General features: G+C 48.1%; 1 protein-coding gene across 2 annotated transcripts in view; it reads right to left on the minus strand.

Annotated features, from left to right (window-relative positions):
• HDLBP (high density lipoprotein binding protein) overlaps window positions 1-26,383 on the minus strand; it is a 40,285-nt gene that overhangs the window by 9,291 nt on the left and 4,611 nt on the right. Inside the window, exons 1-19 of one of the 2 annotated variants that reach the window (XM_063337641.1) lie at window positions 16,276-16,361; window positions 12,128-12,195; window positions 11,472-11,584; window positions 10,379-10,533; window positions 9,630-9,845; window positions 7,758-7,964; window positions 7,063-7,278; window positions 6,016-6,222; window positions 5,692-5,799; window positions 5,028-5,132; window positions 4,516-4,594; window positions 3,669-3,808; window positions 3,260-3,364; window positions 2,911-3,024; window positions 2,500-2,586; window positions 2,203-2,334; window positions 1,669-1,887; window positions 644-865; window positions 195-413 (exon numbers count right to left, since the gene is read on the minus strand). In XM_063337641.1, coding sequence (XP_063193711.1) covers window positions 195-413; window positions 644-865; window positions 1,669-1,887; window positions 2,203-2,334; window positions 2,500-2,586; window positions 2,911-3,024; window positions 3,260-3,364; window positions 3,669-3,808; window positions 4,516-4,594; window positions 5,028-5,132; window positions 5,692-5,799; window positions 6,016-6,222; window positions 7,063-7,278; window positions 7,758-7,964; window positions 9,630-9,845; window positions 10,379-10,533; window positions 11,472-11,547 — 2,607 coding nt within the window. In that variant the 5' untranslated portion in view covers window positions 11,548-11,584; window positions 12,128-12,195; window positions 16,276-16,361. Of the gene's footprint in view, window positions 1-194; window positions 414-643; window positions 866-1,668; window positions 1,888-2,202; window positions 2,335-2,499; window positions 2,587-2,910; window positions 3,025-3,259; window positions 3,365-3,668; window positions 3,809-4,515; window positions 4,595-5,027; window positions 5,133-5,691; window positions 5,800-6,015; window positions 6,223-7,062; window positions 7,279-7,757; window positions 7,965-9,629; window positions 9,846-10,378; window positions 10,534-11,471; window positions 11,585-12,127; window positions 12,196-16,275; window positions 16,362-26,383 lie in introns of those variants that run through there. The other variant, XM_063337640.1, reaches the window with a different exon arrangement.

Below are 26,383 nucleotides of genomic sequence, written 5' to 3' on the forward strand. Positions count from 1 at the left end.
ATTGCCATTTTGGAGCCAGCTGCCGCTCCCCAGGATGGGACCTAAAGTCTGCAGATCCTATACGTTGACAGCAAAGCTTCAAATCCCAGAACTACTGTGGGACTTGTTCACATAAAGCTTGGCTGTACAGCAGGTTCAAGGAGGGCACCGCTGAAGCAACAAACTTCAGAAGAAACAGTTTTCCTGTGACATACCAGGTCCTCGATGATCTCCTGGATGCGTTTCTTGGCTGCCTCCACACAGTCCTTGGCTCCCTTGAGGGTGACTTTGTCGCTCTGGGTGCCAGAGCGTGGGAAGCTGACCATCACACCACCATACTCATCTGCAATCTCACGCAGAACTTGCCCTCTCCGGATGACAAAGTGGCGGTGGTGCTTGGGGTCAACCACCATGGAGTCTTCAATCACATTATCCTGCAAACAGATGACAGCCAGTCAACCCTGCCAGTCCTGGTGGTAAGCACTAGTTTGCCGCACTCAAGATCAATCAGTTTACAACCTCACCCCAACAAGTCACAGCAAGGAGGATCTTCCTGAGCTCCCTTGAAGGGCAGCAGATGGTTTTAGCACAAACAGGTCCTCCACACTGACTCTTTACATCCTGCTACAGTGACAGACAAGAAAGCAGAAAAAGTAGTTCATACCAGGTTCTTGATGAGGGCCTCCAACTCCTTCTGTGCCTCTTTGACAGCCTCCTCAGTTCCCATGATAGTAATCAGCTCCTGATCTTTGTCCTCAGTGGTTGGGAAGATGATGCGGGCCCCAGTGTTGTCGCGCACCTTACGGATGTTGCCACCACCCTTACCAATAAGGAATTTGTGGTATTCTGGCTTTGCACGGAGGTCCACGGTGTAACTTTTTGTTTGCTGAAAGTCAAATACCCATAGAACATGTGAATATGTAAAAAATACACATCAACACTAAGTACGTAGGTATGTTACCTGCACCCACATACACAGTGTTGTGAAAGCAAGGTAGATGCAGCGTGCTGTCAAAATCAAAAAGGTATACAATGTCTTAAATTAAAAACACTACCTGAAAGATGTTCTTAGGGCTGAAAGGCTAACTCTACACTCAGCATGACTGATGAGAATACGAGCAGAAAAGACTTCCCTAGGAGAAGGGTCTGACACTCACACACAGCAGCACAACCATTTGCTAACTGACTGCTGCAAGCCAGGCTGCAGAGGCAACCAACTGATCAGGAGAACATGTTCACATGCTGATATTAGAAAGAGTTTTTACTCGCTATTAAAAATCCCAGTCAGTCAGCTACAACTCAGAGCAAGGTCTTGTAACCCAAAGTTCTCAAACCTGGATATATGCAGTGAAATGGAAGAACTGGAGCTGGAATTCAGAGATCAAGGAAAAAGTAAAGGAGATATGCAGACTAAGCTGTTTCGGAGAAGTGTGGATTAAACCTTTGAGTACATCCCCAGCCTGGGCTAAGAAGCATTTACAGCAGTTTTTCTACCCATGGGAGAAGAACTCATTGTCATAACGATGGAATCAAGTATTTTTGTTTTTAATCACCCAAACTGTACTCAAATCCCTCAAAAGAGTATTATGCTGTCTTGATGCCAAAGGCTTCCCAGCAGGCAGAGGGGACACTTCAATCCCTGAAACAGCTGGCCAAAACAACATGCTCCTCCTATGAGACAAGGCTCACCTTCTCCTCTGCCAGGTGCAGCAGCTGTTTCTTGGCTTTCTCCACATCCTGGGCTGGGCCCCTGATGGTCACAGTGTCACTGCCAGAGCCCTCGGTGGGGAAGTGGATGTGGACTCCACCACACTCCTCCATGATGGAGCGGATGAAGCGGCCTTTGGCGCCAATGAGGGAATTGTGCAGTTTGGAAGGAATAGAGACCTCCACCTCTGTGATGTTGGCCTAAGAGAGGACAATACCAGGCTGTTAGTCAAGCTGCAAGAAATGTGTTTGCGCCCACTCTGCTTACCCTCCAACTCCCACACTGCTAGGAGCTTTATAGAGCCATGTGTAAGAAATGCCTGACTTAGAGTGGTTTGAGACCGGCTACTCCTGACACACGAGCAGCCACAAACTTAGGTTTAAGAGTCAAGAACAGACTGACACTCACGTTTGTCTCCTCCCTGCCCTCCCCTACTACAAGCACTCCTCTGTATTTATGTCTTCTAGCAACATTTTCAAGTCCCTCATCTGCAGCAGGCCAGTCATTTCACTTACCAGCTCCTTCTGGATGGCAAGAATTCTGTGGCGAGCAGCCTCACAGTTTGCTCTCTTGCCTGTGATAACAATTGTCTCCGAGTTGCTGTTCTCTGCTGGGAGATCAATTTTGGTGTTGCTTTCTTCACGGATCTGCCGCAAAGGAAAGAAAAAAAGTAATCTCAGAGGTGTCCCATGTCACAAAAAAGCCCTTGGATGTTATATTTCATATCACCAATGAGCAGGAGAGAGCAACGAGTGGGATTTTGCTGCAGGCAGTGACCATACTGAGCACTGGACATAGAAAAGATATCTTACCTTCTTGATGTTAGCACCTCCTTTCCCTATGATGTTCTTATGGAACTGTTTGAAGATGGGGACAGAAATAGAAAAGCTGTTTTCAACCTAAGGGAGAAAGGAAGGGAGAACTGAAGATTACACTGTCATGGCACCGAGGTCCCACCCCAGAAACATCCCAGCTTTTGACAACGGGCTTAGACACAAGGGAATTCTCTATATGACCCACTTGCAAAAATAAGCAAAGGCAAATACATTCCCCTATAGCGCTTAAATAACAGGTGTTACCCTCCTGCCCCCATCCAGACAGAACAGTGTCCACAGCTCCCTCATCTTGAGGTATTTCAGGCCTAGCCAAGCCAGTACAGCTCTGCTTTATTCCAGGGTTACCCAGGCACGCAGGAGAGAACAACACACAGAAGTCCCCCTTACCAGGTCTGCCACCATCTTTTGCATGTACTTGGTGCATTTCTCCACCTCATTTTTGGGACCTCTTAGTTGGACGATATCACTCTTGTGAGCAGGGTCTGGGAAGTTGATGATAACCTGCAAGAGGTGGTTATTTATAGTCAACTCAAGCAAATGCAAGAACTGCTGTGTCAAACACAAAAGCTGGGGGGATCCTATATATCCCCTGCCCCATGTTAGCAGCCTCTGGACAAAAGATCTTCTCATACATATTAGATACACAGCCACTAAATTTATGACTTCAGCGATGATGCATCTACTACCCAAGTCAGAAATATTCCCTCTGGATTCCTCATCTGCTAGAAAGCCTTACCTCTGGGAATTTCTCCCGTATTTCCCGGATTCGCTCGCCCTTCTGCCCAATGATGGTCCGGTGGAATTTCTGCTCAATGATTAGGTCCTTGGTGCGTTCATTTTCCTGATGAGAACAGAGTTTACATTGAGTGTTCATCAGGAGAGCCACATACTTTTATTTACCAGCTTGCTGCCTGACAGTTTACTCGCCAGCATCATCCCTCCTTTCTCCTCTCAACAAAATTTACTCTAGGTTGACAGAGAGGGAGTATCCAAGGGAACCGAGGAACACATCTGTGAAGAGGAACCCCCACTTGCCATGAGATCCAAATGCTTGGTGGGCAAGGGGCACACACTTGCACAAGAAGGTTATGAGCAAACATAAAACCCCAAACCCTGCAGTCTCCCAAGCATCACATCCTACTCACCATACGGGAAGCGAGTTCCAGCAGCTCTTTCTTGGCCTGTTGGACCCCCTGTGGGTCTCCTTCAATTCTGATCAGGTTGCTCTTCTCATTGTCCGGGGGAATGCGCACAGACACCTTGTAGAGGTCCTTAATCCTGTTAACTTCAAGGCAAGGACTGTGGTGACACAGTCTGCTAGGCCAAGACTTTGAAGCAAGGCACCTTGATTACCGCTGCTTAGAGGCTGTTTAAGAAGTAAACCAGCCTCTGAGAAGGGGCCAGTGGTGTGGGGCTGAAACAGGGGAAAGTGCCTCTTCACCCTGGAGTTCGGGTGAGAACAGATCTGTGCCACCCAAGAACTTGTACAAGTAAATACTGTGGCATCTACAGAGCTAATTGTTCATTTGCCAGAGTGAGGTACCTGTTTCTTCCCCTAGCAGCACCACATTTAGATCAGAAGATGATCATTCGTTTCTAATCTCAAATTCTTTTTTGGGGAGAAACTCATTAAGCAGATTTCCACCATCCCTAATTGGCTGCTAAAATGTAATTCACATGGAGGAATGTCAAAAAAAAAAAAAAAAAAAAAAAAGAGAATTCTACACCCAAAAATACCTCCAAAACCAACAAAAATAATTCCTCCAGGACATGGCAAAGTAATACCACCACTATTCAACCTCCCAAGGTTAGACACATTAGAGCCACCCCAAGGCCTCACTGCCTACTTACCTCCTTGTGCCATCACCACTTCAGAAGAGCAGAGGAAATGTGATGGCGAGAGGACACTGGATGAGCTACAGAGCCCCTGATATGACCTACTAAACATGGAGAGGCCGAGCATAGGAAGGATTGGAAAGGCACCCCACTTACTGTTAGCTCCATTCTTGCCAATGAGGTGTCGGTGGAATTTGTGGTCGACGTTGATTTCTGCGTAATCCATCCGGTTGATCTATAAAGAATCATATAGGACTAGGTAGTGTAGGCCACCACTTCTATTGTCTTGTGCCCTAAGCAACTGCCTACTGCTAGTATCGGCACTGACTCTCCAGTAGCCAGCTACAAGCACTCCTCTGGTCTGAGCTGAGAGCAATATGCTTGTGAAACATTTAAAGGGACTTATATGCCCCTGCAGCTACAATTGAAAGAGAAACCTTCCTGCTCAGCATCAAAATATTTAAGACCTGCTGCTGATTTTTTAAGAATTCTACGGGCGAGCTTCATAACTCAGGGTTTCATCTATCTGCCACACAACTTGTCTTCTGCAAGTTCTGTTAAGCATGTCAAGACATAATATGGATGTGATACCACACATCATCTCTGCTTTGTTGTCCATTCTTCCCCCACTTTCTTCTTCTGTATTGGAACTAGTAACACCAACTTACCAGATCCTTGACCATGACTTCAATCTGTTCCTGAGCCACATTCACATCTTCTGTAGGTCCTTCCAAAGTGATTTTATCCTCTCCTTCAGTGAATTCGATGTGAACCTTGAGAGACAAAGCAATGAACCCAGTAAGAATTTTCCAAGATACGAGTCAGGTGAATGCTGTTAGTCAGGCCTACACCATCAATCCCTGCCACTAAGAGATGGTTTCCTTCCCACAAAGTACACACATCATTCCCATGGTTTCAGAAGTACGTCACTTACAATTCAGGCCATATCACAGTGTCTAGAACCCAAGGCTTTGGTGACGTCCTGGAGTCTGCAAGGGCTTTGGAGAAGTTACTCACCAAGCCTTTCTCTAGATATCATCTAACTCACCAGGGAGAAGCCTCGTTGAAATCATCATTTGCAGGTATCCTACCACATCAATTCTCAAACTAGTACCACATAAAACTTCCTTTGAAGGGCTCAACCCATGAGAATAGCATAGGGTGAGTAGTATTTGCAGCAGTAGAAGAGAGGCTCAGCTTAATATTAAGATCTGTGTCATTTCCTCCCTGGTTTTACTCATGCTAGAATACATTTCTCTCTTCTGCAAAGAGTGATCTGGACTAAATCATATTCTACATCAGAGGGTGCTAAGCTAAAGAGCTCATCCATACCTTTGGCATCTGCTGAGTTATTTTGGCCAGGTTTTGTCCTTTCTTTCCAATAATGAAACGATGAAGCCAAGAGGGGGCAGAGACCGAGGAGACGGTAAAACTGTTGGCCTGAGAGACAAAAAAACCAGCGAAGTTGTTTGATGGGCAAACTAGAAGAGCCCTTCACAAAAATTCAGTTCCAATTCCCACGATGCACCCTCAGTATTGATTTCTAAGCTTCACCTCTCACAGCCCAACAGAGACCACCCCCCCCTACACCTGCCAGTGCTCACGGATGTATCTTTCTGGGACTTTCAAAGAAGGCCTAGCCCAACTCGTCAGTACCTTTGCATAGACTTCAGTCAATGCTTGCCCAAGCTTTTCAGGCTCGCCTCGCAGTATCACCGTCTCCGAGCTACTGTCAGTGGGTGGGATCTCGACAGAGACTCCAGTTTTCTCCAAGATCTCCTGCAGGGAATTCCCCTTGGGGCCGATGACGTACTTATGTTGGGACTTCTTAACCTCCACTGCAATGGTAGTCGTCTTCTTTTTCTGTAGGGGCAGAGGCACTGGGGCATCAATCACAAAGGGGCAGGGAAGGACAAGAGCAAAAGGAAGAGGCACAAGATGCAGTGAAACTCTGCACCCAGGAAAGGGCAAAGCAAAGGTGAGCACAGTGGCTCTGCAGTACCCTAGGACCCTTTGGGCCTCTGCCTACAGAAAGCCTTGTGTTCAAAAATTCACAGGTGAAGTACAAAACTAGTATGCTGTGTCAAGCTCCCTGGGACACTACATGGAAGAGACCACATACACACACACTCTTGCACAACAGGGCTCAACACCCAGCAGTTCTGCAGGCAGTACTGTAATGCAACACCATGTAGGCTACTACGTTATAAGCTGATTATCTCTGTTGAAATCCAGACTGGCACAAATACAGACCTAACCATGAAGAAAACCAGCCCAACAACCCACGAGAAGGATATTCACAGCAATGTTGGCTGTGGAAAATAAACTCAAGTTAAATTCACTCTTCAGCAACTTCTACTAATGTAGCAACTTTGATACTGTCAGCTGGCAACCACTGTAGACTTCACACTTCTTTCCTTAGTAGCACCTGCGTGAACAAGAGCCAGGGGAGCTCTTTGTGGTCAGCTAATTCCCATGACACAGAAAAGTGAGACATCTGTCACCTCCTTGGTAGTATCACCCCAAGTCCCGTTCTGCTGATTGAGGAAATGGTAAGATCCAGGGCCATATACTGCAAGGGCTGCTGAGCCAGAACTGATATGAGCAGGATGCAACAGAGGGATGCACAGAAGTAGAACAAGTAGGGAAGAGGGACTATGAGCAGGTGGGGGGAAGATGGGAAGCTTTATGGACCATCCATACCTTCTCCTCATAGATCTTCTTAACACGAGCCACAGCCTGGGCTAGCTGCTCTTTTTCTCCTGTGAAGACTATCTCTGTCTTGTTGACGCTGGGTGGAGGAATGTTGATGCGCGTCCCTGTGTCCTGCATGAGCTCGCTCACCAGCTTGTTGTAAGGGCCAGCAATGAAGGGGTGGTACACTTTCTCCACATCCAGCCGCTCCACGGCACGCTTATCCTAGAAGAGCCCAGAACAGACGCCAGTGGGAACTGTCCCCCATATTACAGCCTCTGCCAGACACAGCTAAGTTCCCAGTGCTGTCTTGCTTGACACCGGCCCGAGCACTCCTTTCAATTTGCAGGCTTGTAGATCTCCATCCCTTTCAACCCACAAACACTGCTGTTGCTGATGCTGATTTACAGTATTCTCTCTCTCACCTCTGTAATCTCCTGCCTTATCTCAGCTGGCACTTTATACGGTTCACTTCTAATACGAAACACGTTTATCTGACTTCAGAGATGGACAAAATGCAGAACTAGAAGTTGAACAACTTGGCAGCGGTGCTCATACAGCCAGTGTCACAGTATATGTCTCTGTTCAGACTAACATGTTAGACACTGAACGTGGCCACGGTGGATACAAACATCTAATACACCATGGAGAAGCAAAATGGCTGTCCAGCTAATGCCATGAGAAAGATCACAGTAGTGAAGTACCTGCTCAGCAGAGATCAGCAGGATCTCGTGTCGGGCCTTCTCAATCCCTTCTTTAGTGCCGGTGATCTTGATCTGGTTGCTGGAGTCATCCGGGCGGGGAATCTGGATTTTGGTTGCAGTTTTGAGTTCCAGGTCCTGCAGCTTCTCTCCATTCTTTCCAATGACAAAACGGTGGTGCTCCTTGGGGATGGCAACTGTCGCTGAAGCCTGCAACACAGGAACCAAGCATCTGTGAGAACGCTTGCCTGCACTGGCAGATCCACAGGAACAGAGCCAGGGAAAGCAAGTTAGACACTGCTTAGCGGTACCACTGAGGAGCAAACACAAGGTCTTCCCAGCACATTCTGTCAGAGGACTGATACTGTGCACCAGAACAGCTGATCTACGGTGCCTGTCTACCAGGAGTCTAAAACCACCTTTCCCTCAAAACCCTTCTGTTTGCACAGGAGCAGTACTCTGAATTAGCAAAAGCTTTTAGGCACAGACGAGGAGGTGCCTACCTTCCAGTGTAAGACACTGGAGCAGCACCAGACAACAACTGAGATGATGGCTCATGGGTGGAGTTTATCTGAACTCTGACATCTGCTACCAAGGCTACAGAGAACAAGACACGCAGTCTGACTCCTAGGAAACAGAAATTCAACACCAGAAACCTACTCCAGCAGGCAGACAGCTAGGAGATGCTTACCTCTACTAGAGTGCTAAGGTGTCTTCAATGTAGCACATGCTGATCCTGGGACTGCTTCTAGGGGACCCCTCTTGGAAAAGAGGTCCCAAGAGCTTCTCTCAATCTACCATTAAAGGGCTAGTTTGTAACAGGGTTTCCTGACTTCTTCGCTTCTGATTTTTTACTGACCTGGTAGCTTATTATTGCTACCATGCTCTCAAACCCTGTGAATATGTAACCACTAACAGCAATTAAGACGCTTAGAATTCAAGCTACAATGGAAACAGAAAATAAAAAAAAGATCACTTGGTGTGACTCTTCAACTCTGTGTCCCTGTACCGAAGCTAGCCAAGCCTAGGAGATGCTGGAATACAGACACACCTTTCAGACCTGGGGCCAGGGCAGTAGGAGGTATATTTGAGGACGGTGGGTCATGTATCTCTGGCAGTACAACCTGAACTATCCTTTCAGATGCATATTATGAAGGGTTTGTCCCTTTCTCTTCCCTCTGGCAGAGTATGACACATGGGCTGAACAGCACTAAGCAGACATGGTACTAACTATTCCATAAACTACCCTTGACATTACACTTTAAAACACACTAAGACACCTGGCTGTGATATATCCTAACAAGAACGACTATCTTGATTATGAACTCAAGAATCTGAAGGTAAGAAATCAAAACCTAAAGGACTGAAAGGAGAAACAACTGAAACAATGGGGCTATGGCTCCTTATCAGTGTGGCTTCAGTTACACAATCCAGAACCCTGACCTGAAGTTTTCAGCTTTCGTCAGGACTTCCTCTTCTCTACTTTTCTTTCTCCCATCCCTCCACGTTCTCCTCTGAAGGACTTCAGAGAAGACACAGTCCCATTCTAACATGCTACTAGCTTGTGTGAGGGGCCTGCACCCCCTCGAGCACCAGCACCTCAGCACAAAGTCACTGTTTGCAATTCAAGTGTTCAGAGATTGCAGACTCCACCCTTCATGCAACACCGTGGCCTGTAATTAGCTTTGAACCCTATTTTAAGCCTCATTTACATTCCAAATTGCCAATTGTGTGCTTTGAAAATATATGGCAAAGCTGAATTAGTCATCTAATAACAACTCTTCGGCTTATAAGCACACAGGCCCAAGAGTCTCAAAGCGTTTGCGAGTCTTGAGGAAGAGCATAGATGAAGTGAGAACAGTTAGATGCCCTCACCTGAGTCTGCAGCCGAGCGACAATCTCCTTCCGAGCCTTCATGACTGCTTCCAGCTTGCCAGAGACCATGATTGAAAGGCCCTGGTCCTTTGCAAGAGACAGCTCCAGGTGAGCTCCTGTCTTCTGCATGATGTCAAGGCAGATCTTGGCCTGCTCGCCTTCTCCGAACTGATTCATGTCTTTGTATTTCCTCTCCTCCAGTGGCACATGAAACACCTGCTCAGCCACAGGACAGATAAAAGAAGGGTTCAGCAAGCAGTCAGTACACTGTTGATTGCCAGTGCCTCCCTCTCTTATTGCCCTACAGGTTTACTGGCATACTAAGTTCCCAGGCTAGTGCAACCCATCAGCCATTTCAGTGGAGACACCAGCTGCGACCAGGGAAGCGTGACAGTGCTGCAGCAGGCAGTGTGTCCCACGCTGGGTGGGCAAAAATGCTAAGCTATGGGGGGGAATACTTTAATGGATTAGCACTCACTACTTGAATTCTGCAATCCTCCCTTCAGGCCTGCTCCAGCTATTTGTGGAACAGGGACGCAGAGCTTTTTCTGAACAGTTTTCCAACACATCCCTCCCCTCCAGAGCAGTCCTAGCTCTCAGCTGCAGTCCTCCTCGTGCCCCAGGGTAAAGTATGGCAAAGAAGCTGTCCATTTGACACACTAGGGATTTCATACTCCAGAGAAAGCTTCACTTCACCTACTTTTTGGAGGGAGGAAAAGGAGGAAGATAAGACATCCACTCCCACCAACCTGAGTGATGACAGAAGCCTTTATTGGTCGGATTTTGCTCCAGGGCCCAGCGGGTTCCTGGGCAGCTTCCAAACATGGTGCTTTCTCAGGGAGCGGAGGGAAGGCTTCTTTGTAGGTTGGAGGATCATTCTCTTCTTCAGAGTTTAAAGCTGTAACTGGGGTGAAACAAACAGGGTAAAATGAGATGCTGTCCTTGCAGAAATGTCCCCATTCATAGGCAGTGCAATTGTATTTAGGCACCACTAACAAGGGAGAGCAAATGACTTGTGCGCTACTATTAATCCTATTACAGTTATGCTTGTGGAGCAGCCAAGTCTGGAGCACAATTGACCTCAGCACAGCACAGGCTGCAGTAGACACCATGAACAACCAGCCGTGTCTGAGCATGCGCTACAGATGCAGGAAGTGAACGTGAAAGTGAATGGTGGCAGCAAACAGCACATTACTTCCACCTTTGTCAAAAGGGGCTTAATTAGGGGAGAACAGGCTGAGCAGAAATAAACAAAAGGAATTGAGCAAGGCTGCAGGTCACAAGGGGATAAGACAAACATATGCCCAGGAGGAAGGCAGAGAGAAGCGCTATAGTTAGGGTAGAGTCCAGGGAAAGCCTGTATCTTATGTTCGACTCAGTTGTGCAGTGGGCCATGCCAAGTGGGCCAGCTTGCAGCTGCAGGATGGGTGCCAAAACCCGCCAGTGAGTCAGTTAATACAGTTATAATTACTTTCCCCAGCACCTGGCTGAGCAAAGGAAGGAAATGACAGCCTAGTACACTGATCCCATGAGGCTCGCTTGTAGCCCAGTGCCCCACTCTTGCATGTGCCCCGTCCCACAGCTGACAGAATTGCTAGCCAGAGCTCTATGGAGATCTGAGGCTTGCCTCCTCCTGGCTCTGCACAGTGCAGCATCACTGCTGTGCTGCTGTTGGTGGCAAGTCAAGAGATTAGCAGGCCACCAATCTAGGAATGGAGAATGCAATGTCTGCACACTTGTGGGGAACCGGACTCGTGGAGCAAGCTTGGGTAACAGCAAGGAACGTTGCCTGTGCAGTGTGTATTTAGAGGCACATCAAGGAATTCAACTGTGTTTTCTCACCTTTCACCTGCTGCTGAGCCAGGCCGCTGCGGTGTTCAGCGAAGCTCTCCTGGGTCAAAACTGCCACGGAGCTCATTGTCGACTTCCCACCCACACACAATCCGGGTATGCCACTGGAAGAAACAGAGGTGGCAGCACTAGTACCAACACCATTCAAAATGCACAAAAGTCACTCCAGGAAGACAAAGTATGTGTTATTGAGCAATTTTCTGGTCATCCTCCTGAAAAGCACCTACAGTGCCAAGTCAGCTTCTGCTGAACCAGACAGGAATTCAGGGGGGATATTTCCTCACAGCACAGTGGTCACAAAACCAGAGCTCTTCATTAAGCTCTTCGTTAAGAAGGCAGAGGATGTGCAACCTAAGAAGGTCACTGGAAAGGGGGACACCAGAAGTTGTTAAAGCATACTCTAATTAATCTATCAATTATTAATGGTGTGCAATTTTTAAATGAGTATCAAAAGGTCTGCACAGTCAGTCCAAGACTGTTGTGTAACCCTGGAGAGAAAACAAAAAGGGCCTAGGATGCTGCCTCTTCCTGAAAAAGACTTATTTAGGTGCCTGAACTCCCGTTACTTAGGGATATATACAGAAAGCCACTCTGGTAAGCAAGCTCAGCAAAAGCAAGATCTTTGGCTCGCCAAAATAAGAACTTACCAGCTAAATGGTCAGTAGCCAGAGAGTCCGTCCTGTAAGCTGCCCGTCTGTCAGCCTGCCAGCTTTCGCTTTATAGAGAGAAAAAAAAATAAATAATAATTATGTGACTGCTCCAAGACCACAGGAAAACATGACACCCCCGTTACTGTAACTTTCAAAAGAGCACCGTCTGTACTGTGTTTCAAACTTGCACCCTACCCAAAATGTTCTCATACTGAGCCACATCTCCCCATACTTTACCTGTCATGTGTTACTAGAGCTACAGGCAACACCACCATCTACTTAAACCTCACAGCAGGAAGCCTGGGGTAGCTACTCTTTCATCACACTGGCTACAAAAGCAGCCATCCAGTATCAGGCAAAAAACCAGTCAATTAGTAACAGATGTGCAAGATAGACATGAAATTTCAGGGTTGCAAGCAAGACCATCAACATCTAGTCAGAGGAGACTAACAACCTGAAAACCTGCCAACAACACTGCCATCAGTCAGAAGTTAGGAATGTAGTTTAGTGGAGCTTGGGTGAATCAACATAGATGTCCTCACAAACTTAAGGCAAACACTCAGGGCTATCCATACACAGCTGCTGGCCAGTCCACCTCTTATTTTTTTATTGCAATAAGATCATGCACCAGGCACTGAACTCCGTCTTCAGGCCTAAGCCTGCAAGTCGAAGAACAAAACCCAAACAGGTTTACGTGGACTATTTTAAACGTGTACACAAGATGGAACCAGGAAAAAATAGGTGGGAGCTTTACACCTTCTGGATCTGTAGATTTACTGAAAAAGTGTTTAGGAATATATTTAAAAATGTAAAAGCCAGTACAGTACACACTCTGCCAGAAGGACAACGGTGCCCCACACCTGGAGTTCCCCCCAGTGGTTATGCGTGCTCTTGCAGGGCTTGCCCTCTCCTAAAACACAGTGCCTCTGCTCACGGTGGGAAAGGTCCCTCTCCCAACAAGCCCTGCAATGCTGTTTGGACCTTCTTCTTAACAGCAAACTCAGACACTTTTCAGTAAACTGACAGTTGCCATTTCTGATCTCCCAGTGTCCCAGAAAAGGCTCCCCAAAACACAGCGTCGCTGATGTAGTGTCTCACAGCGTGCTTACGTTGCAACACAGTAAGGGAAGGCAAGAGCAGCCGCAGGAGGGAAGAACACAGAGAGCAACAATGCAACACGGCCATACAGGCCTGATGCGCACCTCAGTGGAGGCTGGAGTCTTAGCATTTTGTTAATCGAAATAGCTAAAATCAGATGCAGCTAGGATCACACAGAATCACACACCTTGTGCTCTTATCAGGCACAAAGCAACACTACCTGCGCCATGAAAGTAATAGACCTAATGTTGCAATTATTAACGATCCACTGTAACGATCCACTCCTATGAGGTGGCAGCTACCAGGATAGCCAGCCAGCTGTGCTGTCTGAAGCACAGCTGTTGCAGCACGCAGAGGCTCTGCAAGGCATTTGCTGGTACACATGAAAGGGTTGCTAGTAGTCTGAACTCGGAGAAATACCTGAGTTCTCCATGGTGTAACACGTGGTTACACATCCATGGTGCACAACTGCACGGCTCAGGCTGCCGCAGAACCAAGGAAAGCATGTTAGCGGCATGGTACCTGTCCTAGGCTATTTCGGCAAGGCCCGCAGACTGGGCCATTGGCTCCTCCGGCCCGTTGGGTCGCTATTGAGGGTGCCACCACCTCACGGCAAGCTGCGAACAGGAGCAAGGGCAGGAGCTAGAAGCATGCTAGACATCACAAGCAGCTGCCAAGGTCTGGCTAGAGCCTTGCCAACAGCATGGGTGTGCTTATAACTCTCATTTCTCAGGAAAGCACCACCTGGCTCATTTTGCATGTGCTCTGCTCCTTAGTGGAGGATAAGGACAAGAAGTCGGTCAACAACACCCGATATAGTGCCTGCCTGAGAGCCGGGACCTCAAGGCACAGCTGCTGGTTTCACTGTGTCCACACCTGCTGCAGAGATCTTCCCTGGAGCCTCCACCTCAGAGAACAGCAAGACATTTGAAGAAATCTAAGGCCAGCGTTTATCCATATGAATTTCTGCTTCGTCACCCATACAGAAAGCTAAGAACAAATGCTCTTCATCTCCAGTAACTCCAAACATCTGGTATATTGCAGGCCTCAGGGATTCATCTCTGGCCAAAATTGGAGGCGGCCATCAGAACAGTATTTTAAACCTAATGTCAAAACGAGCAGCTCAGGCATTGCATTTGGAACCTACACCTCCTTAACTTCCCACTTTAGGTTTTGAAACTAAGGTTACAGCTACGTCATGCCAGTGTGTGGCTGACTGGGTCAACAGGTTTTAAACTGCCTAGTTTATACACTGTCTGTAGCGCTGGCTTTGTGTGCCAAAAGAAGTTTCAGAAGTCTAGAGCGCACTTAAAATAAAGAGAACAAAATCATCCTAAAAATAACCTCCAGCAAGGGCCAGACCTAACCACACGGGAAACATTTGTACGAAGAGAAACAAAAGCAAAGACATGAGTTACACTGCCAATACAATCAGTACTTGTGGACAGAAACATCAGTTACGCGCTATTTAAAACTATATTCAATAAAAATGCTAGCATTTTGTTAATTGAGATAGCTAAAATCAGATGCAGCTAGAATCGCACACAGCAATAGGGCTGGGCTGGTTGTGGCAGCCACTCTCCTGTCAGACGTTGACGCAGGCGAGGGTGATCTCTTGGTAGGCGAGTGGTCAGACATGAAAACACTTCCTTTCTGAAAACTTACACCTGACCTGTCCCCTGTACTCACTCTTCTACTAACGTTGTGACCTGCCACCTTCCCTTGTCACTGCCTGCCCTGGGACAGGAGGTGTTCTGTGCCCTGCCTGGCCGGTCGCCGCAGCCCACCCAGCCACGACGGCCAAGCGCCGCGGCCTCCCGGGCGCTGCTCCCGGCTGGGGCCGGGCTTCTACGGCCGCGCACGGAGAGGAGCTGCCGGCCTCGGGGAGCGGCTGCCACGTGGGGCAGGCAGCGCCGGAGGCCTCCCGGGCCTGTACCGCCACGGCACCCGCCTTCCCCGGAACAAGGGCAAGCGCAGGGCCCGGGCGGAGAGGCGCCCCTCCACTTCCGTACCAGGCCGCGGCGAGGCCGGGCGGGGGGGAGCCGCCGGGCCCCGCGGCCCAGGCCAAGCCAGGCCAAGCCGGGGCGGGCGGCGCCGCCAGCGCCACCTCAGCACTGCCGGCACCGGGGGCGGGGCGGCGGGGCGGGGCGGCGCCCTTAAAGGGCCCGGCCGGGCCCCGCTGTCACCCGCGCAGGGCTGAGCCGGAGGGGAGGGGGCGCTCCCCAAGGCACCGCCCGTGCCGGGACGGGGCCGGGCGCACGGTAGGGGCTGTCCCGGCGCGGCCCTCCGGGCGGCAAGCCGGGGGCGGCCGCGCCAGGCGAATGGGGAAAAGGTGCTCCCGCGGGGTGTCCGGTGACAGCCCTCGAGCGCGGCTTCGCGGCCGCCGGAAAGCTGCCGGTGGCGGGCACGGCCTACTCCGAGCCTGGCGGTAGCACCTTCCCGGCACCCGCTCGCCCCCGCCGGTGGCCCCAGGAGCGAAGCCGGGGCGCTCGCCCCTCTAAGTCACGACAGGAGCGGAGCCGCTCGGCCCCCGCGACCGGGAGGGGAGGCTGCCCAACGCCGGCCGCACCGCTGTTCCGGTGCTGGACGAACCTCCGATACCGACCGTTTGGACTCGTACCAGGCTCAAGCCCTCCGACCGCCGGGGACGACGTGGAGCCGCCCCGACCGCGCCTCTCCCCCTTCTTCTCCCGGCGAGAGGGTCCACGCCGGGCCGCCCCCTCCCCACGCACCCGCGGGGCCCAGTGTCCCCATCAGCCCAGCCCCGGGCCGGCGCCGACACTACCCGCCAGCTGCTGCCGTCCGGCACAGCCGCGTCCCTCCCGCCGCCGGCTGCCCCGCGTGCCCTCTTCCCCGGGCCGCCCCCGCCGGACTTCGCCCGGCCCGGCCGGCGGGAAGTTTCCCCGCAGTTTCCCGTCCGCGCCGACCCGTCGGTGCCCAGCGGGAGGAAGCGAGGCCGCGCCGGGCCGCCCCCCCCACCCCCGCCCCGCCAGCCTCCACGTCGGCGCCGCGGCGGAGGGGCCGCCCCCCCGTCCCCTGTGACTCACTCCGGCCGGTGCCCGCTCGCCCGCCCTGCTGGAGAACCGGAGCGCTCCTGGGAGAGCGGCGCGGCGCCCGCCCCGCCGCCTATATAGGCCGGGCCGCTGCCAATCCCCGGCCCGCACGTCAGCGGGACATGCCCCTTCCCGGCGGGGCCGGCCCGCCACGCGTGCCCCGCCGCCCGCCCGAGCTGAGCGGAGCAGCGGCCCGGCCCGGCAGCCTGCGGCTCTGCCGGCCGCCCCGCTCCCGGCCCGGCCCGCGGGGCTCCACGGCGAGGGAGGAGGGCCGCGGGTGGCTCCCACCCGGGGTCAGATCAGCTCCCCAAAGCGGAGAATTACCGAGGCCGGTTTCACGCCGGGTCAGTGAGCTGGACCTGCTCGGGAGGGCTCTGAGCCGTCCCAAAACCGTGGCTGGCACCGGAGAGCTGCAAACACCCGGGGATTCTGCCCCATCCCACGAGCGGCAAGGGACACTAGGGCTGCGGCCCCAGAAGGGCAGCTGTGCCTCAAGCAGCAGCCACATGCTGCTGAGGTTAGACAGGAGAAGGGGCAAGGCAAGAGCAAGATTAAAAAAATAAGAATTCATGTCCCCACCCCCCAAAAAAGAGCCCCTTCTCCTTATTCCAATCTCTAATTTGCAAGTAGGGAAGAGGGAAGGAGGGGAAAGGCAAGCCAGTAAGCACAATACCCTCCTTTCCTGCAGAGAGGATGTTTATTAAAGTTTGTGCAATATAGATGTTTTTAATTATTAGCCCTATACCCTCAGGGTACTGAGGAAAAAAAGAGTCACATCAGTGTAAAAATACACGGAATTTGAACTGATTTTTGCATTAGCTCAGTCTCTGCCCATTTTCCTACACAGGATTAATTTTCCCCATCATTCATAACTTGCACTTAGCGACTGGTTTTCTCATTCACACCCCGCTCTCTCCCAGACCCTCGCAAACCAAATGCAAGAACCTGCTTTGTGGAGCTCTGACCGCAGAAATGTGAGGTCTTTGGAATAACTGCTTTTGATTACATGCAGTAATTTTTATAGATATTTATGTACTGTATTTATGGAAACATGGATGGTATTTAGCCTTAAGTAAAATTATGATTACTTATTATTATTGAACAAGAGTAGGAGATTTCTCCGGTTTTCCTCTTCTAATCCTGCAGCTGGAAGGACAGTGTTAAAGCACTTGAACTTTTTGACACAAACAATTTATCACTGTAAACAAAAATATACTTGTGGGTAAAATCGGGAAGTACGTTAAAGGGAGGAGGAGAACGGTTGTCAAGAGTTGACACCCTGCCCAGGCACCATGAGATGATCCCTCTCCCCCCACCCCGGCCTCTCCTCAAAAAGTCTGTCGGTCTCTGTGAGGATGCAGGGATACCGCACGGAAAGGCAGCAACCACTGCTGCCACGTCATATATGCTCCAAGAGCTGGCTCAGGCTCCTCTGACAAAAAACGTCTAGGCTGTTGATGCCAGCAGCACCCCATAAGACACACGAGCAGGCTGGTGGCTACCAAGAGAGAGGTGGCTTGTGCAAAAGCAGAGCTTCAGGGACACGGGCAAACCGCAGCACCTCCAGACTTGGACACTTCTGCTTCCAGGCAGCAGTTGGGAGTGCAGGGGGGGTGTGTGTGTGGTGGGCTGTAATTTAGGACTTGGAGCCTAGTGCTCTGAACCTCACTCAAGGTGCACGATGCTTTTCTGGTGCTTTTGCTCCCTCGTGTTTATCTCCCCAGCGCAAAGCCAGCAGCCTCCTTTCAACACTCTAACTTCACTGCATCCAATTAACTCTGATATGGGTAACTATTGCTATTGCCTGTGCCAGGGGACCAGAGGAGCATCACAACTCCCAGACTAGAGCATCTCACTGAAACACCAACATCCTTCTCCCTCAACTCCATCTTGTTATCCGGTTCAGCAGGGGCCCTCTGTGGGGACGTGCCACCTTGTGCCTGTGGGACAACTGTATGCCCCTCTCCTGCTCTGTTTATGTAGTGTTGCTGCAGCCACTGGGCTTGCTAGGACAATATGGACTTCTGGCTTTTATCACAGCTTCCTCTCCAGGACTGTTTAAGAGGGAATCTTCCCCACTTGCTTCTGTAGTTCTTCCTTTACTTGCAGCTGCAAGTGGTGGGAGAGAAGCCTGCCAGGCCCAGAAGTTACTGTAAGGCCTAGAGCATCTCACTGCGTGCCATCCTCAAATAATGATTTCTGCTGAAGGAAACCTGTCACGGGCTGTTCTCCTTACAGGAGGATCTTCCACGGAGGAAGAGCATAGTGATGGGGAGAGCTCACCTTTCCTCCCACATTCAGTAAGTACAGAAGTGCCTGCGCATGGATAAAAGTGCATTTAGCGGGTGCTAGGAGGTCTATTTCAACCTGCTGCTCCTCCTGCCCACATGACATCGACCATCTGCATCTCACCCCATCCCTCTTCTTCCTGAGGACAAGGGGGTATGGGCAGAGGAAGGCCAGCTTGATGCCTGTTCTGTCTACTTGCCCACAAGTGCAATCTCACATCCAAAAAAATAAAGAAAAAAAAGGATGCTTGTCATGGAGATGTATGTAAAATGGCTCCTCTATAAGCCAGGCACAGGAATTTTTGTTAGCTGAGGGGAAAGGAGACAGAAGAAGGTACCCAACCACTTGACAAACACTAACCTGCCCCTCTCCCTCTAGCATCCTGTATTTTGGCAGCATTCCGAGAGACCCTGGTTTCATGACTTGCGAGAACAACCAAAAAGGAAGCCTCCCAAGAAGAGCACCAACGTGTGACAGAAAGGGTGAAGGATTGGGCAATACACAGTTTCCATGGTTTATCAAATTGGCAGCTCATATCACCAGTCTGAGGGAGGACACAGAAGTGGGACCAGCAAAAACGTGAAACACACACAGAGATAAAACTAACACTGAACAGGTTTGGGGTTTAGTTTTTTGGAACACGTGTTTACCAGTGTGAAAGCAAAGGCTGAGGAATTAAGAAGCTTTCAATAATCACACCACCCCAGGACTCTTGGGGAAGGGAGAAGAAACTTTCAGCTCCTTAAACCACTGGAGCAAAGACCACAAAAAGGTTGGTCTTTTCTGGCACATTCACCCTCAGCTGAGCTAGGATTTTGCAAAGGATTTCTTCTAGCCTGTTCTTATTTTCTGTTGTTATAAGAGATCCCTATTTTTCCTGCCAGAAACTGCAAGCCTTATTTGGAAAGCAACCCAAGTATGCTCCAAAGAGCGTGTGCTGTGACTTTATTTCCTGTTAAATATAGCTCCAGGATTTCTAAAACTGTACAAATAAGCACCCTTTTTGTACTCTGGGTGCTTGCCCCACATGCTGAAGTCAGAGAACACCACAAAAGAACTACCCCTGAAAGTATCCATTTCAGCACATCCCTCACCAGTGGCATGACGAGAAAAGGGGTGGGGGAATACTTTGGATCACACTAGAAAAAGAAGTGGAAGAGGATTCAGGACGCAGGGCACTTGTATGCCAGAGAGTACTGGGGTCCTCAGCCAAAGCAAGCAAGATATGGCTCTAGGCTCTAAAGCTATTGCTATGGCTTGCCATGGGATCTTCCAAAAGAATATTTTTATTTCTACATGAAAACTTCTATTAAATTGAAGTTAAGGGTCAAATTATATAGATCCTTCTGCTAAGAGAATAAAAAAAGTTTCATCATAAAAAATGACTGAACGTGAGTCCATGTTGCTTATGCCCCAGTGACTTTGAGACGAGATTTTCTTTATTTGCCATGAGGAAGGAAAAGGCACCTCTCTCCCCCTGTTCATGCATCGGTACTAGGAAGAAATGATTCTGTAAGCTAAATGCTGCCCCTCAGCTGTACTTAACGCAACCCCACTATCTTCAAAGGCCCACTGTAAATACCCAAGTAGACAACTGCTGGTAAAAAGAGGAAAGCCTATCTGAGCCTATGCACTAATCCCAACTAACTCCAACCATTTAGTCATGTTGTGAAGAAGGGAGGGAGGTGGAAGGAAGATGAACGACTGCATGCGTTTGTCTCACATGGCACCCAGGTGGTATAAATAAGAAGTCCCAGGGGAGGGCAACACCACTGCCTTTCTCCTGGTAAACCTACACCGTTTATCAAGAGCAATTCTCTTGCACAGGCAGAAAAGCTGACCAGACATTGAAGGAAGGTTACTAACCTCAGCAAGCCTCTCAAGCCAAAATGGTTGTTTAAAGAACCTGTTTATTTCCTGGGCACCCTGACAGTAAGATTATGCAACCATCAGCTAGCAAAAAATACATACACTGCCCTTCTTGGACTATCACAGGGTGCTCTATAAAAAGGGGCGAGCAAAAGAGGTAGGAAGAACAGGAGCACCTTACTGGTGGGGACAGAGTTCTACTGTGAACAAGTAGCTTCAAGCCCTCTGGCTGCAGAGAGAGGAAAAGCTCCTAGTTAAGGGGTAGATACACATATTTTACACGGGGATACTGGGAGAAAATTAGATTTAGTGATTAATGCAGACAAACCAGCCAAGAGACTCAAGCTCTACTCTTAGTTTCGCTGCTGATTTGGTGAATTGACTGGTGAAAATCTCTCGGTTGCCCTGGCTGTGTGCACACAGCTCTCTTGATTTACTCTGTGGACTCATTATTTCATTTCAGGTTCAGAACGCTGTGATCCTTGGATGCCAGGTGCTATGACAAAACAAATGCCATTTCAGAGATGAGGAAGAAAGTCACTGGACAGTTTAATAAAATCAATCCAAAAGCAAAAGGAAGCCACAGAGGACAGGTCAGAGTCCATCCTTCTACTTACACTGGAAGAGAAATCTGATTAATTAACACAAACTTGGCTTTCAGGAGAAGTTAGGATTTCAAATAACCAAGATAAAATGGAATAGATAAAATGGAATGAGATGAAAACAGAAGTAATACATTCAGACCAAGAATGACTGAGGTGAATTTCCCACCTGTATTTTGGAGATGGTTATAGGCAAATTTAGGAATTGACAAGCTTGTCAGCGTATCATCAAATTTCAGGTTCTTGGCCTTGGGGAGCCAATAGACACTTTGAAGAGGAATACTTTTCAAACATGAGGGACAAAGTGAAATAAAGTGTCTTCCTGTGTTGCTTTACAGTTTCACAGTAAATCGAAACACCGACTTGACTCAAGAATGGGAGAAGGGATTCAGAATACAAAGATTCCCGACACGTTGCCTGGAAAGTGGCAATAGTACAGAGTCGCAGTAGTGAAAGAAATCACAAAAATTCAAAACATCTGACAACAGGCTGAAGTCTCTGGGTCTTCAAGTCTCTGGCATCTCTAGTCCAACCTCCTGCTTGAAGTAGGGTCAGACCAGGGCGTTCAGAGCTTTCTTCAGTCAGATCTTGAAAACCTTCAAAGCTGCACAAACTTTCTGGGCAACCTATTCCAATACCTGACTATCCTAACAGGAAGAAGGGTTTCTTACTTGCACTCATAACCTTTAATTCCAGTTTTGGCTCATTATGCTGATCTGAACTTGTTTTTTTAATTTAAATTACCACCACACTGTGTATTCCTCAGACACAGGTGCCTTCAGAGTGGTGCTGCAGCACTGTTCTCTATTCAGCCTGCACTGCAGAAGAAAAAAAACAAAAAACAAACCACACATCTTCCACAAATAATTAGCTGAGAGCTACTTCCCAATGCCTGTTCGGATACTTGCAGTTAAATATCACAGTTACCCAAGAAGTGAGGATTGCAGAGATACCGCAGAACAAAGTGCACACTATTTCCTTTCTGTTCTTCAAAAGGAAACTTTCACTTCACTCTCCTTTGGCTACTGGGTTGGATTTCTTTTGTTTACCTTTTCAGTCTCTCTTGTTCCCTCTCCCTTGGCAATTGCAATATAAAATGAACACGTGGCAATTTATTTTTTTTTTTTAATTCAAGAGATGTTGCCAGAACATCTTATGCACTACCTATCACGTAGCTTGGAAAGGCAAGGGACTTGCAAGCCTTGAACTTACCCCTTTTCCACACTAACCATCGTATATTTAGAAAATTCAAAGCTGATTGTGTCTCTTAGCTTGAACATGTCACCATGCTCCCTAAGACTCTCCTACAAGTTCTCTTAGGCTGATGTTTTGCAGGGCAGAATTTAAGGACCTACTTACAGCAATTTACAAAGATGACAAGGACTTGTTTTCACAGAGACCCAATTAGGTAAATATACACAGCAAATAAAAAAAAAGTTAAGAAAAGTGGCAAACTAAATGCGACATCCCAAATGACATTTTTCAGGGGGACAATTTGCAACTTAAGCATGGAAACTGTAAACAGACATTTATTTTTGTCTATTTTGTTTGGTTTTCTTTTTTTTTTTAACTTGCTTAGCTACTTTGATTCTAGAACAGAAAAACCTAAGCAAGGTTGCTCATGGCTCCTTGAAAGATTTTAAAGATTCCTCAGTTACTACTGTTTACTGGATAACGAAGACTTAAGAGAATGCCAGAGCTCCATTTTTATAAACTTTCTTTGTGCTTTGGTACGTTTTCCTCCAAGTTCCAGTTCCCCAAGTCACACGGCTTCACATGACTCCCCAATTTTGTAATTTTTTTTTCTTTATTTCTATCTTCCATTTCCAATAAGCAGCTTGAAAATATGACCCAGAAAACTTAGCATTATTGTGACAAACAAAAACCCCAAAAGAATAAAATAATAGAACTTGCAAGGAGGCTAGTGCTTTGTTTGGAGAGGGAAGGAACAATTTAAAATTGGGGGGAAAAAAAAAAATCTTCAGTTTGGCAGCAATTCCTCTGAAAAGGCATTAAAGTAAAGATGTGATTCCAACTGCCACTTTTTAAAAGCCATGATAGGACCCTTGCTATTTAAGCACAGCCTTCCCTTTGTCCTATTCATAGCACATGCAACAGGGGCTCAACATATCCACAGACAAGCACTAATTCCTAATCTCTACTAGGCCAAGCAAAAGGCTCTTCATGTGTTAGACAGAATTACATCACGGTGATCTAAACTGACAGTGAAAAAACCAGACAGTCTTCTCTTCCAAATCTGCAAGGCCACCCTAAGCCTGCTATGAAAGAAGAGAGAGAGAGATAGCGAGAACCCAGAGTAAAACTATTTCCACTAATTGTTACAAATAATATTATTTTATGCTTAAAGCCTCTTTTCATAACTGAATCATTTCCATCAAGTGCCACCCTGCTCATCTGTGGGGTGAACTAGAAAGGTACATGTGCCATTTTAGGTACAAGTTTTTTGCTTTGGTACCTCACACTGTACAGTCCTCCTCACACACACTGTTACTGTCTTTCGGATTAACAAGAGCAGTGCCCTGAGCAATACCAGTTTTCAAATAAAATAGAGGGGTTCACATTTCTTACATTTTCAAGAACCTCTAAACTTCTCTAAATACTCACTACTTGCTCTCATTTCTAGCCACAACTCTGCCGCGATGAGAGCCATCAACTCAGTACTTTGATTTAATGAAACTATTTATAAAAGTAAAGTTCTACACTTGCTCTTAAGTTTCCTCAATGCTACTGAACCAGTTCTACTTTTAAGCAATGGTCACATATCTACAGCTTACTATTCTCCAGAGTTTTCAAGGGTCCTTGTAAGACCATGCACCTAAAGTCCAGCAGGCTATACCAACTGCTGAGGTATTCATTTTGAAAACAAAAACATCTGCAATAACAGGCCAACTGTAACATATTCCCACTCGTACTCCCACCCTACTTGCTCTGTGAGTTGTTCTTCTCATCTTTGCTTTCAACGGCTCCAAACACCGGTTTATGTTGAGCTTTATCACTCGAGCAGAGATAACAGCAAACTTACTTTCTACTGCGCAATAGAAACAGCCAGGGCCTGGTTTGCAAAGAGCAGAGCTCCGCTCCGCCCTGCTCTCTGGGAAGGGCAGAGGAGCTCAGACAGCCCACACCGTCTCCAGTGCCCACAGGAGAGACACAAACACCCCCAACGCCTCACCCAAGGTTGCATCTGGAGCAAGCAGTGACAAATCCATCTCAATCGCTCCTGGCCTCTCATTCCACTGGGACTTTCTCTGGCTTTGCCTCTGTCCCTGTCAGCAGGGAAATCTTCCTTACATCAACTCTGACCCTTACTCTCTTCCTTTTTCCTCACTCAACATATGTATCCATCCCAAGCCTGACGTCCCTGTTCCTGACGCACTGCCTAGCCTAGGCTTTGCTTGTCACTCATCTTTGGCAAACATCCAGTTTATTTTGTGAAATACACAGTTTAATTCTCAGTGCCAGAAACGCAGGCATAGATGGAAACACAGTGCCAGAAACCACAGGAAGAGAACCAGCAAGTGGTACTCCTGCAGGTGGTACCACCTGAATTGAGCAACGGCATCAAGGTGTTCAGGGTTCCCCTAAAAATTAATAACAATAAAAGAAGGCCTTTACTGATTTTTCAGACAACCCACTGCCAAACCTTTGAAATACCAATCAACCAAAACTAGTGGGGTGGGTTAAAAGGGACAGGGGAGTGACGCCTATAATCTAAGCCAAGCCTGCCATTTGAATGATGCAAGAAGATTACTCCAGTTATCCAAACCTCAATGAAAAATATGCCAGAAGTTAGCTTTACGAAAACTAGCCATACCTGCCTCATGATGTTTACTGTGATATATGACACTGGTAACCTTCCTTTAAAACCAGAGTCCTGATATGTATGGGTCAGACAGCACTTTTATGGGCTCTGACAGAGGTCCCAACAAGCAATTATCAGCTAAGTAACACTGGGACAAGGCTGGGTCCTGCCACCTCCAAGCTGAACAGTAATAGTCAAAACACTATCAAAACACTTCCTCCTTAAAATCCAGTTAGTTGCTGGGACATCAGCCTACTAAATGTACACAAGTATCGACTGTCATGATATCAGCACTCGCTTCCAGAAATTTTTAATCACAGGTATTTCTTGTGCAGGTAAAAGGTAGGCTGTACACACAAGTTATATGCGTGGATGCTTTTACCAGAATCACCCTGATTTGTGACATATGTTTACATGGCAGTCTCTTGTGGAATTCTGTTTGTTGTGTTTGGTTTGTTTGTCTGGCCGTTTGTTTTCTTTTGTTCCACTATTGCTAAATAAATGTATCAGTTCCATCCTCAAATTTTCACGAATGGTTCTTTCTCATCTGTGAAAAATCTTCAATAAAGATGGCAAAACTGTTGCTGAAAAACAGTTCCAGACGCTGTGCTGCCGAGTGTAAGAGAATCTGGTACGACTTCCATTTTGCGTCAACAAGTAAACCCATTTTACTTTACAATTAAATTAAACAGCGTCATTTAAGGGAGGTCGCATGAATATTACTGTGCTATTCAATCCTCTCAAAGCCAAAACTTTTCCTGTGAATCATCATTTCTTGCCGTCTTACAGCTACTGAACCAATCCCTTCTCTTCTTCCAGTGTTGTTTTTCCACTGAAGTTAAACTCATTATGATTTCCTCTAACCAAGCCTTTTGTGGTTCTTTTTTTCTCTCTCAGGTTTCCCCCTGCTTTTTCTGCCAGCTGCTCTGCAAGCGCCTCTTTTGTGACTCTAGCTGGACACAGCTCCTTGCCGCAACCCCTGCTCCTCACAAAAGAGTGACATGCTTCCGTCGCTGCCTCAGCAACACAGCCGGCTCCCGCGGTACGGGCAGCTGTGGCCAAGGTCAGCCCTCTGCATCCGCAGGGCCACTGGACCCAGGCTACCCCTTCAGCTCCGCTCAGGAACCTGCACCGGGGCCAGAGTTTTGGGCTCTTCCCAAATCCAACAATTGCCAAAACGCAAGTAAAGAGACTTCACTGAGGCAGGAGCATTGCTAGGACCATAAGTGTCCAAGTTTTTCTGACCCCCCCACCCCCAATATCACTACCACTCTGCTCTATTTATAGCAGTAAGAAGAAATCCAACTGGCTTTCTTACATACAAACACGTACGTAAACGCACATCCCTGTCTTCTTTGCAGAAGCTACCTATTTATCCCTCCCCAAAACACAGGAACGCGCACAGACACAAAACAATGTGACAGTACACTGAGATTAAACAAACTGGGTTTTTTTGAATCAGCTGAGGTCAATAAATTAGTACTGCGAGGTATAAATATACCTAAGTTATTTACATGCT

The sequence above is a fragment of the Chroicocephalus ridibundus genome, chromosome 6, assembly GCF_963924245.1.
Source record: "Chroicocephalus ridibundus chromosome 6, bChrRid1.1, whole genome shotgun sequence".
NCBI classification, from domain to species: domain Eukaryota; kingdom Metazoa; phylum Chordata; class Aves; order Charadriiformes; family Laridae; genus Chroicocephalus; species Chroicocephalus ridibundus.